General features: G+C 41.0%; 1 protein-coding gene across 1 annotated transcript in view; it reads right to left on the reverse strand.

Moving 5' to 3' along the window:
- LOC120941153 (ATP-binding cassette sub-family A member 12-like) overlaps nt 1–16,409 on the reverse strand; it is a 77,005-nt gene extending 60,596 nt beyond the window's left edge. Inside the window, exons 1-2 of the mRNA XM_040354435.1 lie at nt 16,016–16,409; nt 15,409–15,492 (exon numbers count right to left, since the gene is read on the reverse strand). Coding sequence (XP_040210369.1) covers nt 15,409–15,492; nt 16,016–16,257 — 326 coding nt within the window. The 5' untranslated portion in view covers nt 16,258–16,409. The remainder of the gene's footprint in view (nt 1–15,408; nt 15,493–16,015) is intronic.
- Nucleotides 16,410–18,839: the final 2,430 nt, after the last annotated feature.

The following is an 18,839-nucleotide window of genomic DNA, read 5'->3' on the forward strand; positions in this document are numbered from 1 at the left end:
GAATGTAATAAAATAGAACATGACAGTCTTCCGAAATTCGAATAGTATAAATTTGAATTCTAGAATAGATTGGAAAATGATTAAAATTGATGGAAACTAAAATATAAAAGAATAGAAAAACAATAGAACAGAATAGAATCAATTATAATATATATTATATTTTATTCTATTCTCTTGTTTTTCTTTTCTATTCCATTCTAATCTTTTCTATTTGAATTTGAATTCATTTTATACGAAATTCGAATTTCTTATTGAATGAAATCGAATTTAGATAGAAAAGATTATAAAAGATTTGTTTCATATTAGAATTTGAATTTTTTTTGACCGAATTCCTAAAAAGTCGGTCAAATTTGAAAAATTTAATTAGATTAGAAAAAATCTACTGCATTGGAAAAAATGCTACCACATTTGAAAAAAAATCTACTAAATTAGAAAAAACTACCACATCCAAATTTTTATTACATATAACCATTTTCCAAAATTCTAATTTCATATAGAATGAAATCGAATTGGAATAGAAAAGATTAGAATAGAATAGAAAATAATAGAAAAGTTAATAAACTAGAAAAACAATAGAACAGAATATAATCAATTATAATATATATTATATTTTATTCTATTCTCTTGTTTTTCTTTTCTATTCCATTCTAATCTTTTCTATCCGAATTTGAATTCATTTTATACGAAATTCGAATTTCTTATTGAATGAAATCGAATTTGAATGGAAAAGATTATAAAAGATAGTTTCATATTAGAATTTGAAAAAAATTTGAACAAATTCCTAAAAAGTCGATCAAATTTGAAAAATGTTATTTGATTCGAAAAAATCTACTGCATTTGAAAAAATTCTACCGCATTTGAAAAAAATCTACTAAATTAGAATAAAGGACCACATTCGATTTTTTTTTACATATAACCATTTTCCAAAATTTGAATTTCATATAGAATGAAATCGAATTGGAATAGAAAAGATTAGAATAGAATAAAAAATAATGGAAAAGTTAATAAACTAGAAAAAACAATAGAACAGAATAGAATAAAATATAATATTTTATTCGCTTTTGTTCTATTGTTTTTCTGGTCTATTCTTTTGTACAGTGGGTGACCGCGATATTGTGTCAATCTCGCTCCCTTTCTCGGCGAGATTGACCACCTACGAGCCTCATCGCGGGAGCCAGCGCCGAGCTGGCTTGCCGCGATGGAGACAAAGCCGTCATAGAAGCGACGGGAGATCCGACTTGGATTCCCGCCAATTCTAGCCGGCATTTGGTATGCATTCTGAGAGGGAGAACTCCATGCCAATTTTTAAATAAAAAAACGGCATGGGTCCCCCCCAGGAGCATACCAGGCCCTTAGGTCTGGTATGGGTTGTAAGGAGACCCCCCTACACCGAAAAACCGACGTAGGGGGTCCCCCTACAATCCATACCAGACCCATATCCAAAGCACGCTACCCAGCCAGCCAGGAAAGGAGTGGGGACGAGCGAGCGCCCCCCTCCTGAGCCGTACCAGGCCGCATGCCCTCAATATGGGGGGGTCGGGTGCTCTGGGGCAGGGGGCGCACTGCGGGGTCCCCCCACCCCAGAGCACCCTGTTCCCATATTGATAAGGACAGGGCCTCTTCCCGACAACCCTGGCCGTTGGTTGTCGGGATCTGTGGGCGGGGGGCTTATCGGAATCTAGGAGCCCCCTTAAATAAGGGGGCCCCCAGATACCGGCCCCCCACTCTAAGTGAATGGATATGGGGTACATCGTACCCCTACCCATTCACCTGGAGGCAAAGTGTTCAAGTTAATAAAAACACGACACAGGGTTTTTTAAATAATTTATTAGTCTGCTCCGGAGGCCCCCCTGTCTTCTTTAGCTCTTTTAGCAGGGGGCTTCTTCTTTCGCTCTCCGGGGGGTCTTCTGCTCTCCGGGGGGTCTTCTCCGCTTTCCGGGGGTCTTCTTCTATCGTCACCGCTCTCCGCTGTTGACTCGGCGCACCCCGGTTCTTCTCCCGATGTCCGGTGCCTTCTCCTTCAGCGCTGGCCACCCGATATCTTCGTGTTAAGCTCAGTTACTAGCAGGTGGCACACTCTTCTGTGACGTCATCTTCTTCTCTTCCCTTCTTCTCCCTTCTTCCGATGTTGACCCGACGCCTCTTCTCGCTGCAATGACAGGTGCGCGGCTTGCATCCGACTTATATAGGCCTCACAGTCCCATCATGCTCCGGTACCTACCCAAGTGGGTAGGTATCACGTGGGTAGGTACCGGAGAATGATGGGACTGTGACGTCGTAGGTGGCCTATATAAGTCGGTGCGAGCCGCCGCACCCGGCATTGCAGCGGGAGGAAGCGACGTGTCAACACCTAAAGGAAAGAAGAAACGAAGACAGCACAAGGCGACAGAAGAAGAAGCAAGAAAGAAGACAGAAGAAGAAGACAGAAGCCGACAGAAGCACACCACCCCCGCCGAAGACGTCGGAGGAAGCCCGCCGGGGGGTGGGCGCTTTTATAAAAGCGACCCCCCGGCAGCGGAAGAGAACCAGACGGCGGCGAAGAAGAGCGGCACCCACCCCCCTGCCGAAGACGTCGGAGGAAGCCCGCCGGGGGGGGGGCGCTTTTATAAAAGCGACCCCCCCGGCGGCGGAAGAGAACCAGATGGCGGGAAGAAGAGCGCCCCCCACCCAAATACGTCAAAGAAGCAAGTCCCCCTTGTGAAAGAGCTAAAGAAGAGAGGGGGGCCCCGGAGCAGACATTTGGAAGTATTCTAGGATTTCCCGTGTAACATTTTCTCTCACTTCCCTATTCTGCAAGAGACTTTCATTTAGACGCCACCTTCTCTCCTGTGCAAGCTCTACACCGCATAGTGAGATACGTAGGCTGACCGGGGCATGATCTGACCATGTTATACTGCCAATGGACACTTCCTTCACAGAGGAGATCAGATAGTGAGGTATCATAAAGAGGTCAATCCTGGAATACACCTGGTGGGGATTGGAGTAAAAGGTGTAATCCCTCTCTTCCCCATGTATCATCCTCCATGCATCCACCAGCTGAACTGCGTGCAATCCTCGTAGTACCCCCCGTCTGACCCCCTCTGCGATAGACGAAGTTCCCCTTGAGGTGTCTATCTTCGGGTTCAGGGGGATATTAAAATCCCCCCCCAAGATTAGTTTTCCTTCAGAAAACTCCATCAGCTCTATAAGAGTCTTCCCCATGAAGGTATCTTGGTGCACATTGGGCAAGTACACTGTAGCCAAAGTCACTTTTATTTCTCCTATCTTCCCTTTTAAAAAAAGGTATCTCCCTTTTGGATCTCGATAGCTATTTTCTAATGTCCATGGGATCCTTTTAGAAATCAAAATAGAAACCCCTTTGGATTTTGCTTCTTGGTTCTCGGCATGATAGACCGAGGGGAAGAACCTATTTTGCAATAGTAGGGGCCCCCCCTTCCAAAAGTGAGTCTCCTGTATGTAGGCAATATCTGTCTCTGAATGGCGCAGGTCACTCAGCAACATCCTGCGTTTTTCGGGGACGTTGAGTCCCTTTGCGTTCAGGGAGGTTATTTTTATTCCCTCCATCTCCGGCGTCGAGGGGGACAAAGAGAGAAAGAGAGAGGAGAAGAAAGAAAAAAACAACAATCTGGGGCTCCCAGATTCCAATAAGCCTCCCGCCCGCATACCCCGACAACCAACGGCCAGGGTTGTCGGGAAGAGGCCCTGTCCTTATCAACATGGGGACAGGGTGCTCTGGGGTGTGGGGACCCCGCAGTGTGCCCCCCTGCCTCAGAGCACCTGACCCCCCCATGTTGAGGGCATGCAGCCTGGTACGTCTCAGGAGGGGGGGGCGCTCGCTCGTCCCCACTCCTTTCCTGACCGGCCGGGTAGCGTGCTTTGGATACGGGTCTGGTATGGATTGTAGGGGGGACCCCCTATGTCGCTTTTTCGGCGTAGGGGGGTCTCCTTACAACCCATACCAGACCTAAGGGCCCGGTATGCTCCTGAGGGGGGAACCCATGCCGGATTTTTATTTAAAATCCGGCGGGGAGTTCCCCCTCAGGATTCATACCAAATATATAGATCAAGGGGCACAGAAAACCGCTGCCCCAAATACGCCATTGAAATGGGTACTGGAATTTAAATACTTAGGCATTAGAATATCCAGACAGGTTGAAGATTTTCGGAAATTAAATTTAGATCCGGAGGTACAGAAGCATGGGAGGAAAATAAAAATCTGGGCGACACTACCTCTGTCATTACTGGGACGTATAAAATTAGTAAAGATGAAGGTATTGCCCAAGTTTTTATATGTTTTCAGAAACTCTCCACAGTGGCTCCCAAAAAGTTTATTTATACAGCTACATGGAATGCTCTCCGCATTTATATGGGCCAATAAACCAGCTAGAATTAAATTAAGCACACTTATGAGACCGGAAGTGCAGGGGGGATTAGCATTCCCAGACTTCCATAAATATTATACAGCGGCACAGTTAGGGAGATGGTTAAACCCGGATGGATATGATTCGGCCACTATGTTGGAAGCAACAGTGGTCCAATCGGTAGAAGCACTGCAGGGATTGCTGTATAGGGGTATTAAAACTAGGAGAGACTTGACGCCAGCAATGAAAACAACAGTTAAAATATGGAAAGCTGTCATAGGAAGAGAAGGGGAAAACATTTTTTTATCTCCAAATACCCCTCTGTGGAGGAACTCTGAATTACCACATCTGGATTTGGTTCAAGACTCGGGAACATGGACTAGATATGGGGTGAAGAAACTATCACAGTTGATACAGGAGGGAAAGTTTCTATCATATGTGGAAATGAGACAGCTTTGGAATATTCCCAAGAGTTATGCGTTCAGGTATAGGCAGCTCAGCCATGCCTTAATAGCCCAGTTCCCAGAGGGGACTCCGCAATTGACGGAATCAGATGTAGAACAAATGGTAAAAGGTGGAAAGAGGACAATCTCAAATTTTTATGGATACTTGATAAACACTACACCCTATGATATAAGCAAACTAAGAGAAAATTGGAAGAGAGAAGCCCCGGGCTTGGAGAATTGGGAGGAAGTATGGAGATTCCCATTGCAGATACTGATATCACTCTGAGATAAACTGATACAATATAAAATTATACATAGAAGCCATTATACACCATACAAGCTGCATAAGATTTCACCGACCAACTCGCAGAATTGCTGGAGGTGTGTAGTTGCTCCAGGAGACTTCATGCACATATTTTGGCTTTGTCCAAAAATAGCAGTGTTCTGGAGTGAGATTCTGAGAATGATAGCAAGAGTGACATCTGTAAGGCTAGAACAAGAAGTGGAGATCTGTCTCCTAGGATTAATAGGGGGTAATGTTATCTCAAAAGAAAGGAAAACGCAGATAGGTTTGTTGCTATTCTATGCCAGGAAAGTAATAGTGCTGAATTGGAAAAAAAACAGAGGCCCCTTCAATAGTACAGTGGAAAAACTTAGTAAACAGCAATCTGATATTATATAGAGAGACATATTGTAATAGAGGATACGGGGAGAAATATAGGAGAGTATGGGCAAATTGGATAGAGAACCCTATAACAGCGTCGGGATTAGTGTTGAGCAGAATACGCCATATTCGATTTCGCGATATATCACGAATATATAGCCGAATATTCGAGAAATATTCGCTAAATTCGAATATTCATGATATTTTATCAAAATGAAATATTTGCGAAATTTCGCTATTGCGAATGCGAAAATAATTGCGAAATTTCGACAACTGCGGTAGGAGCACTCTGATTGGCTCAGAATATTCGTGATATTTTATCGAAATTTCGCAAAATGCGAATGCGATATTTATTGCGGAATTTCGACAACTGCGGTAGGAGCCCTCTGATTGGCTCAGAATATTCGTGATATTTTATCGAAATTTCGCAAAATGCGAATGCGATATTTATTGCGGAATTTCGACAACTGCGGTAGGAGCCCTCTGATTGGCTCAGAATATTCGTGATATTTTATCGAAATTTCGCAAAATGCGAATGCGATATTTATTGCGGAATTTCGACAACTGCGGTAGGAGCCCTCTGATTGGCTCAGAATATTCGTGATATTTTATCGAAATTTCGCAAAATGCGAATGCGAAATTGATTGCGGAATTTCGACAACTGCGGTAGGAGCACTCTGATTGGCTCTGATGCAAAAGAAGGGCCGAGAAAATAATCGCGCAATATTCCTATTGCCGAATATTCGCATCGCGAATATTCGGCAATATAAAATGATCGCTTCAGCTACTCGGCCCAAGGTCTCTAATCATACCAGCAATGCTTTTAGACGTCGATGGAGATCACTAGGATGTGATCTGTTCTAAAAATAAAATTGAAAAAATCCGAATATTCGGAATAGCGAATATTGACCGCGAAATTCGAGATATTCGCGAATACTCGAATATTCCATATTCAAGCCGAATATTCACAATACGAATATTCGTGAGCAACACTAGTCAGGATAAAGGGGGAAATTGGGAAATTAATCACACCATTGGGGGAGGGGGGGAGGGAGAAAGAGGAATGTATTGTATTGGATGGAAGGATATTGTATGGATGTTTCGAAGAAATAGAGGAAGGTTAATGTCAATGTCATTGGAATTTAAGTGAAATATGAATGTAATGTATGTGTACGATGTTATTTTTTGTATGAAAAAAAAAAGAGAGAAAATTTAAATAAAGAGATTTAAAAAAAAAAAGAATTGGCGGGAATCCAAGTCGGATCCCCGTCGCTTCTATGACGCGCTCGCTGGAATGTGCTTTTACTATTCCAGCGAGTGCAAGATGTCGGCACCCTGTCGCCGAGAATCAGCACGATGCTGTCGTGCTAAAAACACATTCTCGGTAGCAGGCACTGTACTCTATTCTAATCTTCTCTATTCAAATTCATTGTATATGATATTTGAATTGCGGAAGATGTTTTTATAAGTTCTGTTCTATTGTTTTTCTATTATTTTAGATTCTATCCTAATATTTTCTATCCAAATTCGTTCTACAGTACAGTATATGAAATTCAAATTTTGGAAAATGTTAGAAAAAATGTAATATATATATATATATATATATATATATATATATATATATATATATATATATATATATATATAACATCTTCCAAAATTCGAATTTTGCATATAATGATTTCGAACATAGGCGTGCACACGGGGTGTGCCTGGGCACACCCTAATCCTCCCCTGTGCCAGCCAATGCTTTATTCTGGTGAAATTGATGGGTTCCCTAATTGACACTCACTGGCAGTGACAGTGCTGCCCATGAGACAAGTTTGATTGATATGTATACTCCTAGAGAGACTGACCTATGAAAACTGCAGCTGCGGAGTAAGCTGGCCGCATTTCCCGATGCTCCCTCTATAGTTCCGGCGGCAGAGTGATACAGCTGCACTCTGCCTGCCCTCCACCGCATCTTCTGTTGTCAAAGGATAGGAGGTCAGTAGTATCTAGTGGGGAGCCTGGCTGAATCCTGTATGGCAGATTTTACGTCACTTACAATGCTCAGCCAGAGGAAATCCCCTCCCTTCCTCCCCCCACACTGCATGTACAGGAGAGAGGTCTCGATCCTATGTGGCTCCTCCAGCCCCCATCCCCTGTGTCTGCCCCGCCCACACTGCAATCCTTGCATGGAGCCTGTGTCTGAGAAATGAGATGTGTGGGCGGGAGATCTTAAGAACAGCGTCTGACAGATCCGTGGGGGCTGCTACACTGATTACCCTGTGTGATCCTCCAGATACCAGCCTCTGGTAAATGAGCAGTCCCCCATCTCCCTCCCCTCTCTCCCTCCATCTGCCCCCCCCCTTCCAGTAGCTGCCAAGTTGATTTCTTGTTCAGCTAGCACTAAGGGATGAATTAACTCTGATGTCAGGGGGCACTGTGCCAGTCTCTGATGTCAGGGGGCATTGTGCCAGTCACTAATGTCAGGGTGTACTGTGACATTCTCTGATGTAAGGGGCACTGTGCCATTCTCTGATGTAAGGGGCACTGTGCCAGTCTCTGAAGTCAGGGGGTATTGTGCCAGTCTCTGAAGTCAGGGTGTACTGTGCCATTCTCTGATGTAAGGGGCACTGTGCCATTCTCTGATGTAAGGGGCACTGTGCCAGTCTCTGAAGTCAGGGGGCATTGTGCCAGTCTCTAATGTCAGGGTGTACTGTGCCATTCTCTGATGTAAGGGGCACTGTGCCATTCTCTGAGGTAAGCGGCACTGTGCCATTCTGTGATGTAAGGGGCACTGTGCCAGTCTCTGAAGTCAGGGGGCATTGTGCCAGTCTCTGAAGTCAGGGTGTACTGTGCCATTCTCTGATGTAAGGAGCACTGTGCCATTCTCTGATGTAAGGGGCACTGTGCCAGTCTCTGAAGTCAGGGGGCATTGTGCCAGTCTCTAATGTCAGGGTGTACTGTGCCATTCTCTGATGTAAGGGGCACTGTGCCATTCTCTGATGTAAGGGGCACTGTGCCAGTCTCTGATGTCAAGGGGCACTGTGCCATTCTCTGATGTAAGGGGCACTGTGCCATGCTCTGATGTCAGGGACACTGTGCCATTCTCCGATGTAAGGGGCACTGTGCCATGTTCTGATGTCAGGTGGCACTGTGCCAGTCTCTGATGTCAGGGGCATTGTGTCATTCTCTGATGTCAATGGGTACTGTGCCATTCTCTGATGTAAGGGGCACTGTGCCAGGATTTTGATGTAAGGGGGCACTGTAAAAGGATTCAGATGTAAAGGGGCACTGCACTATGCTCTGATGTAAAGGGGCACTGTGCCATGCTCTGATGTAAAGGGAAACTGTGCTATGCTCTGATGTAAGGTGGCACTGTGCCATGCTCTGATGTAAAGGAAACTGTGCCAGGATTCTGATGTAAGGGGGCACTGTGCCATTCTCTGATGTAGGGGGCACTGTGACAGGATTCTGATGTCAGGGGGCACTGTGTCAGGATTCTGATGTAAGGGGGCATTATGCCATTCTCTGATGTCAGGGGACACTGTGCCATTCTCTGATGTAAGAGGGTACTGTGCCATGCTCTGATGTCAGGGGCACTATGCCAGGATTCTGATGTCAGGGGCACTGTAACAGGATTCTGATGTCAGGGGTCACTGTGCCATGTTCTGATGTCAGGGGGATATGTGCCAGGATTCTGATGTAAGGGGGCACTGTGCCAGGATTCTGATGTAAGGGGGCACTGTGCCAGGATTCTGATGTAAGGCGGCACTATGCCATTCTCTGATGTAAGGGGCACTGTGCCATTCTCTGATGTCAGGGGGTACTGTGCCATTCTCTGATGTAAGAGGGTACTGTAACAGGATTCTGATCTCAGGGGTCAATGTGCCATGCTCTGATGTCAGGGGGGTACTGTGCCATTCTCTGATGTCAGGGGGGTACTGTGCCATTCTCTGATGAAAGAGGGTACTGTAACAGGATTCTGATGTCAGGGGTCACTGTGCCATGCTCTGATGTAAGGGGCACTGTGCCATTCTCTGATGTCAGGGGGGTACTGTGCCATTCTTTGATGTAAGAGGGTACTGTGACAGGATTCTGATGTCAGGGGTCACTGTGCATGCTCTGATGTAAGGGGGCACTGTAACAGGATTCTGATGTCAGGGGTCACTGTGCCATGCTCTGATGTAAGGGGGCACTGTAACAGGATTTTGATGTCAGGGGTCACTGTGCCATGCTCTGATGTACAGGGGCACTGTGCCATGCTCTGATGTAAAGGGAAACTGTGCCATGCTCTGATGTAAAGGGACACTGTGCCATGCTCTGATGTAAGGTGGCACTGTGCCATGCTCTGATGTAAAGGAAACTGTGCCAGGATTCTGATGTAAGGGGGCACTGTGCCATTCTCTGATGTAAGGGGCACTGTGCCAGGATTCTGATGTCAGGGGGCACTGTGTCAGGATTCTGATGTAAGGGGGCATTATGCCATTCTCTGATGTCAGGGGACACTGTGCCATTCTCTGATGTAAGAGGGTACTGTGCCATGCTCTGATGTCAGGGGCACTATGCCAGGATTCTGATGTCAGGGGCACTGTAACAGGATTCAGATGTCAGGGGTCACTGTGCCATGCTCTGATGTCAGGGGGCTATGTGCCAGGATTCTGATGTAAGGGGGCACTGTGCCAGGATTCTGATGTAAGGGGGCACTGTGCCAGGATTCTGATGTAAGGGGGCACTGTGCCATGCTTTGATGTAAGGGGGCACTGAGCCATTCTCTGATGTAAGGGGCACTGTGCCAGGATTATGATGTAAGGGAGCACTGTGCCATTGTCTGATGTAAGGGGCACTGTGCCAGGATTCTGATGTCAGGGGCACTGTGCCAGGATTCTGATGTAAGGAGGCACTATGCCATTCTCTGATGCCAGGGGGCATTGTGCTATTCTCTGATGTAAGGGGCACTGTGCCATTCTCTGATGTCAGGGGGGTACTGTGCCATTCTCTGATGTAAGAGGGTACTGTAACAGGATTCTGATCTCAGGGGTCACTGTGCCATGCTCTGATGTCAGGGGGGTAACTGTGCCATTCTCTGATGTAAGAAGGTACTGTAACAGGATTCTGATGTCAGGGGTCACTGTGCCATGCTCTGATGTAAGGGGCACTGTGCCATTCTCTGATGTCAGGGGGGTACTGTGCCATTCTTTAAAGTAAGAGGGTACTGTAACAGGATTCTGATGTCAGGGGTCACTGTGCCATGCTCTGATGTAAGGGGGCACTGTAACGGGATTCTGATGTAACAGGATTCTGATGTCAGGGGTCACTGTGCCATGCTCTGATGTAAGGGGGCACTGTGGCATGATTTTGATGTCAGGGGGCACTGTGCCATGGTCTGATGTAAGGGGGCACTGTGGCAGGATTCTGATGTAAAGGGGCACTGTGGCAGGATTCTGATGTAAGGGGCACTGTGAGCAATCTTGTACTAACTGACGCTGGCTGGCAGGGTCACAAACTGACATTGATGTCGCAGGGACACTACTACTAATACAGTGATTATACTGTACTAATGACACTGGCTGGGAAAGGGTTGACATCAAGGGGTTAACTGTGTGTCTAACAATGTGTAAAGTGCACTGCTTTTACTTATTAATCAGGCTGTTTTTTTCTCCCTGATTTTCAGGGAGAAGAAAGGGCCAGATCACTATTCCGATGTACACAGATTTCTGTGTGTTTGTGTGTAATATATACAATATATAGGTATGTGTGTTTGAGCTTCTGTTTGGGGTTTGAATATGATTTTGAATATGAATACAAAAGATTAGTATAGAAAATAATAGAAAAGAATAAACTAGAAAACAAATTACATTTTATTCTATATCATATATATATATATATATATATATATATATATATATATATATATATATATATATATACATACATACATACATATATATATATATATATATATATATATATATATATATATATATATATATATATATATATATATATATATATATTTAAACGAAATTCGGGTTTCGTATAGAATGAATCTGAATAGAAAAGATTAGGATAGAAAAAAATAGAAAAGAATAGACTAGAAAAACAATAGAACAGAATAGAATGAAATATAATATATGTTATATGTTATTCTATTCTATTGTTTTTCTATTCTATTTTTTTCTATTTTCTATTCTAATCTTTTCTTTTACAATTCAAAATCATTCTATACGAAATTTGAATTTTCGAATAATGGATATATATGTTTATATGGTTATATGTTTTTTTTTTCTCTCTCCCCTTTTTGGGAGGTAGAAGTGAGATGAAAAATCAGGAGGATGTAGGATTGACCCATATTGTTGTTATTGTTGTTATTTATGTTCATGTAATGTCGAATTCATTTTAAAAAGTGATTCCTTTTGTACGCTTATTGGAAATGAAATGTAAATTATATCTGTGTTTTAAAAAATCGAATACATTTTTTTTAAAACACTAATGGATATATATGTAAATATTAGGGTTAAGATTAAACCTAATCCTATTATATATATATATATATATATATATATATATATATATATATATATATATATATATATAACCATTTTCCGAAATTCGAATTTTGTATAGAATGAATTTGAATAGAAAAGATTAGAATAGAGTAGAAAAGAATGGACTAGAAAAACAATAGAACAGAATAATATTATTTTATTCTATTCTGTTCTATTGTTTTTTTCTAGTCTATTCTTTTCTACTCTATTCTAATCTTTTCTATTTGAATTCTAATTCATTGTATACGAAATTTGAATTTCGGAAGATGTTTTTATATATATATATATATATATATATATATATATATATATATATATATATATATATATAATTTTTCTTTTTCTGTTCTGTTGTTTTTTTATTATTTTAAATTCTATCCTAATCTTTTCTATCCAAATTCGAATTTTGGAAGATGTTTATATATAACATCTTACAAAATTTGAATTTCGTATAGGATGAATTTGAATACAAAAGATTAGTATAACAAATAATAGAAAAGAATAAACTAGAAAAACATATATTCGATTTTATTCTATTCTGTGCTATTGTTTTTCTATTATATTCTATTATTTTCTATTTTCTATTCTATTCTAATCTGTTCTATTCTAATTCAAAATCATTCTATACGAATTTCGAATTTCAGGAAATGGTTATATATAGTTTTGTTTAAATGTGGTAGCATTATTTCGAATTTGATAATTTTTTTTCGAATTTGGTAGATTTGTTTTCTAAAGCGTTACAATTATTTTGAATGCGGTAGAGTTTTTTCGAATGCGGTAGAATTTTTTTCGAATACGAAATGAATCCCGAAAACAAATGTAATGAATGCAACAAACTTAACTAAACTAATTTAATTAAATAACGAATCGAAACAAAACAAACAAAACACATTTTTCATCCTGCACATGTCTAGTTGGCAATAAGTTAGTTGGAGTAGGACACCTTTTAAAAGGGAAAGCAGCATGCAGCTTTTCATTCTACAAATCTACATCTAAATGTATACTGTACATTACACAGAAAAATTAATAGATTTTGTCCAGACTATATAGACAGTAATTGTAATATTTTTTTTAAGGATATTTGGAGACAAGACTGGTGATGTAGCTCGGGGCAGAGTTGTGAATGGATTTGGATTTGAATTAAATTAGCTGGGCAGTTGGAAGCCAGTAGAGGGATTGGCAGATGGGGTGGTAGATACAGAGTGGTTGGTAATGTAGATCAGTCTGGCAGCAGCATTTATGATAGACTGAATAGGGGATAGCCTATGGAGAGGTAGGCCGATGTAAAGGGAGTTACAATAGTGAGAGATAACAAGGGAGTGAATGAGTAGCTTGGTGATTTCATCAGTAACAAAAGGGCACATTTTACAGAGGTGAAATCTACAAGTCTTTAACAGCAATTGTATTTAGGGCCAACAGGACAGCATTACATCTAGTACCCTGGTATGAGGGGAAGGTTGTAGTATTGATCTTAATGGACAAGTTATGGAGGAAGGCACAGGCAGGGGGGAATATTACAAGCTTGGTATTCGAGAGATACTAACATAACCTTGTATTAGGAGATTCTGCTTTGCTCTCACCTCAGTGAGTTGCTCCCATCATCAGGTGGGTCTTTGTTTTGCACTCATTAGATGCAAACTTAAACACTCTTCAAATTTAAATAAAAACACACAATGCACACATTAAATAGCCATGAGTTTAATGGACTTAATATTTTTTGAAGTTTATGTATTTAAAATCGCATTGAACACATGAAAATCCACAATTTTATTTTTTGTATGGTTTATGTATTTTTGTGGTGCAGAGTTATGTTACAGGTTTGTAAATAAGTGCTGTTTTTTATTCTGTATATACTATATTTTGTTGTAACTGTTACAAATGTCATCCTGAAGAGCACAGTGACTATAAAGTTTTAGATTAATTGTCAGCAATGAAGAGGTCTGAGGTAATTTCATGCATCTGACTATTGAAAAAGAAAATGCATGTTCAGCATGCTACAGGATGATACTGAGAAACCAATAGTGGACTGCCAGTCAGGAATCGGGATAAAAGATGAGTGTGAGGATACATGGGACTCCTGACTGAAATCCCAAGAGAGTAATTCAAGATGCATGACTGTGTGAAGAGAAGCAAAGTGTTAATATTAAATACTGGGATTTAATCAGGGGTCAAGTCCTGGGGAAAAAGTGTGGGAACTCCCACCCAAGATCCACTCCCCCACCAAAAACAAAAAAATGATACGCTCATATGCATAATTACTAAACCGCATGGTTTTTTTTTTTCGATCCACTGTACGTTAGTAATCCTTTATGTTACTGGCCGCTTCCTGTATATGGATTCATCGGGTAGTGTGCAGGTATTCCGTCACTTCCTCGATGTCGCAATGTCTCCTGGGAGCTTTTGTCATTGTTCCCAGGAGACATTGCGGAGGTCTGCCGCGAGTTATCGTGGGATTTAGAAAGAACTTTAATCAGACCTCCGCAATGTCTCCTGGGAACAATGACAAAAGCTCCCAGGAGACATTGCGACATCGAGGAAGTGACGGAATACCCGCACACTACCCGATGAATCCTTATACAGAAAGCGACCAGTAACATAAAGGATAACCTGCTCCTCTTCAAAAAAAAAACTAAAGACGGAGCTGTTCATCCAGGCCTATGGACAAATTTATATTATTTTCCCTCTCACAGTCCGCCCCCTCATTGAAGGGGCCACTTGCCTCTCTAATAACTATGATGTCTTCTACCCCTCCTCTAGTATCCCCACTGTTCCTTTTTCCTTTTATATTTTTTCTCATACACTTCACGGCGGATTGATTCAAAGTTACATCTCACCAGTGGCGCTTAGACGCTCACTTCACAGTGGGCATTTGGCGCCTAATTAAGCTCAAAAATCAATCAATCAATCATTACTAAGGTTCGCCTGCCCCTGACAGTGACTTGAGCTGGGCATCGCCGCTTAGTGAAGGATTGGCTCAGGTGGCTCGGCTGCTATCGGCTGCTCTAGTCCTGCAAGGGGAACTGCGTTCCTGCTGTGAAAAAAGTGCAGGGACTCCGTTCCCACGCGTTCCTGCAGGACTTGAGCCCTGGATTTAATCCTGTGTAACAAGGTGTTTCAGGTAATTGAGACTCTGTATGCTTTTTGCTATCATTGCAATATTTTATTAGACGTTTGGACAGATGCATCATAGTTTGCAGTAATTGATGTGATGCGATCTTGTATATATTTATTTTAAATAAAGTTTGCTGACTTTAATGCACTACAACTTTCTGTTTGGAGTCTCTGGTATATACTGTATTTAAGATTAAATAAAAATTATAGTTAACTACTTACCAATAAATGTTTGTTTCACATGGTCTTTTTTGCTATACGCAAAGGTCTGTATTTTAATATTGATAACCTACCTAGTATAAGTGCATGTACTGTTTTGGCTTCCAAAATGTCTTGCTATTACTTCAGGAAAGCTGTTTGAATGACTAGAGTCAGTGCTGTTGAGTATAAAAACAAAAAAACAAGCTAAATTACATTCCTTAATTTTGCTGTATATTTTCAATGATCAAAACTAATTATAGAACAAAATGTTTTGAAAACAGTAATATGTAAATGGTACGTTGGATAAATCAAACTAAATAGGTGCAGATAATATAAGAAAGTTTTTTTTTATGTATACTGTATGTAAATCCACTTTAAATAAATTTAACAATTTTTGGGTGGTTTGAACTGCATTCTCGTTAAAAGATAGCTTCACGTTTAACAAAAAGGCTTTCTTTTGCCTCCTTCTGTCACCCAAATTAATCAAAGTCAGCATTGCTTGAAAAGGGTTTCACAACATGGTAAGGAGAACAGAACCAACTTTTATGTTTCCCCAGTGATTTCATTTCCTATGGCAATGTTGTTTGCCATAAAGCAAGCATTTACTTACAGATGGAAATGAGAAAGGAGCAACGATCTGGTAAGAACATTTACATAATTAAAACTGTAACACTAATCTGACACTAATTATACGCTTACCTGAAAAATAAAGCTTGTTCATTAGAATATAGGTCAGAAGACAGTTTAAGTGGTGGATGATCAAAAGAAAATGGCTTCAAATTAAACATGCCCATTGCCATTGTAACAAAGAGAATAGGTAACACCAAGTTAGCCAAAGATCCTTTCCAGTCTCGTCTTGTGTGGTGAAAACTATAAATTAGCGAGGCACTTATTTGTAATAGGTAAAGTTGGATTCTTTGCATAGGCTTCTTACTCTTCATAGTGTAATTGCAATGATTATTTTCATCTAATGGGAAAAGAAAGATACATGTTTAAATTTTTCAACCATAATTCATAACTACATGCTTTAACTAGGTGTAAAAAATCCATCCATAAAATTCACGCTCCACTTTTAGACTCCAGCAGTTTTGGTGCCCAGAAGACAAAACCAACTAGCCATAAATACTATGGCCACATTTTTTCCCAAAACCACAAACAACTGTTGGTTTAAATCTCAGAACATATTCTTATACCCTCCTTTAATAAGCATAACCATGCATGCCATGGACTACAAAAAAGTTTTTTTGTTTTGTTTTTTTGTCTATTACTGGTTTGCTACTATGGTCTCGTGAAAACATTCTACAACCCAAACATACCGGTAATAAGGATAGACATTCCTTTTTAACTTCATGTCTGTATAAAAAAGCATTCCCTATCCTTACATTCTTTGCCCTTAAAATACATTTTTCAATTACTAATCTTTATATTGACCTTTGCTATGTATATTTTAATATTAACATGAAGCTTGAGTCAAGTTTTACAAGCAAGCATACTTCTTTTAATGCATAATTTACATGAAATTTCAAAATCTCTTTCAGTCTAGTTACTTGACTTTATTCTTATGATCTGTTTAAAGTGGAACTTAATGCTAATAAATAAAAAAGGGAACAGGCAGGATTTTTAATGCAGAAGAGACATGTTTTGTCTTTTCTGCATTTAAGCTATTTACCTGTCATTCTGCCCCTGTACAGTGAGCTGCACACACACACAGCTTTTTAAAAAAAAAACAGTAATGTGCATGCGATCGAGACCCAGAAGGCAGCCGCCTGGAAACATCAGTGGCCCGAGAGAGCTCACATATGCCAAATCGCTGGAGCCAAGGTGAGTACAGTACAGCTTTAAAGAGGAGTGCCTAAAGCACAAGCAAAATGAAGGGTTTGGTGTTATAACTGATATATGAATACAGGTGCAAGACTATGCAGTTGTTTATTTATTTATACTATATATCCTAAATGTTTTCTTGCTTTAGCAGCTGCTGACTATCATTGAATGTTTCTGCAACATGTATGGTTATTTAGCATCCCAAAGTCTTCCTAAAACTCCAATGCTCCTGCAGAATCCAGATATAACACATTAATATACTGTAAGGCCTCATTCACAAGAGTCAGATTCATTTAGCGGAGTCTGCCAGCTCAGCAGCAGAAGATGGCGCCTTTAATCTCTGCTGAGCCGTTAGATGACATGCCCGTCTCTGCTCACTGATCGGGGGGGGGGGCTTGTCAGGGTGCTGCTGATTCCTATAGAGAGATTGGACAAAAACAGACAGCAAGTATGTTTTCATCAGATCTCATCCAATCCGCCAAGACGGATGGCGAACGTATAGCCATATATCTGATTTTAGCGGATCGGATGGCAGATGCGTGTCAGCGGGCACACCTCCGCTGGCATCCGTCTCCCCATAAGAGTCCATAGATGGCTCGCTGGGATCCGCCTGAAAAAAGAACAAGCTTGCAGTGTAAAAGAAGCCTAAGTTTTAACATTGTTATTAAAACACTCATCCTCAAAAACATCTATCATTAATTATGCATGACATATGTAACTCGTGTTTGTCTACAATAATATAATTAGGGCTTATTTTTTTACACTATTCCTTAGTAGTGCTTCAAATAATCTTAAAATATTGTACGAAACAAAAGTAGAAAAAAAAAACAGAAATAATGTATGCCAAAAACTTTTTTTAGCCCATCTAGTGGCAGTGGTGAGGGTAATTTAGGAAGGCCTAGATAGCTGAGTTATCTATAATTGGGAGGACTGAGTGAAGAATTTGTTACCAGAATCACCTCAATCAAGTGGTGTGCTATCTCCCTGACAAATTTAAGGGGGGGGGGGCATGATCCTGCTGTTTTGATTGCTGTTGGGTTCAATTACAAAATACATGGAGGATACTGAAGAATACATTTAAAGAGCTAGGCTGCAAGTTAAACGAGATTGCCTTGTTACAAACAACCCATGTCAATTACAGTACTATTTGCACTACGATAGAATATAGAAAATACAAGTGCAAAATACAACAATTGATTATAGTGTTTGTTCACCAATGGCAGAGGTCAGCCAAGCATGAAGAGAACTATGATTCGATTACTATTCTTGAATATTGGCTTCATTTGTTCATTAAACTAAACGTTGACAGTGTGTCTATATGAGAACTGATCTAAAAGTGAATGTGATGGTGCTGAGGCATTATGGGTAAAGTTCCATTTAGGTTTGTGTACTGCAATGGTAATTAATAGTAATTTGTTACAGCCCCCCGGTTTATTGAAAAGGTAGAAGCTCCTTGCACAGATAGAAAGGCTGGGACACTGGTGATACCAGTTTTCATCTATCCGTAAAATTGACTGGTGTAAGGGCACTGCTCAAACAGTAAAAGTACAGAAATGTATTTGTAGTCAGAGTTTTTGAGTAAGAAATGTGATAACCATAACAACCAAGGCCTGAGGTGTGCCTTGGCCTAGCTGGTAAGTATGCCTGAAAAGAGGGCATACCCTGAATGTAAGGCCCCGTAGACACACGACCAAACATGTAT

This window comes from Rana temporaria, chromosome 5, assembly GCF_905171775.1.
Source record: "Rana temporaria chromosome 5, aRanTem1.1, whole genome shotgun sequence".
Lineage (NCBI taxonomy): Eukaryota > Metazoa > Chordata > Amphibia > Anura > Ranidae > Rana > Rana temporaria.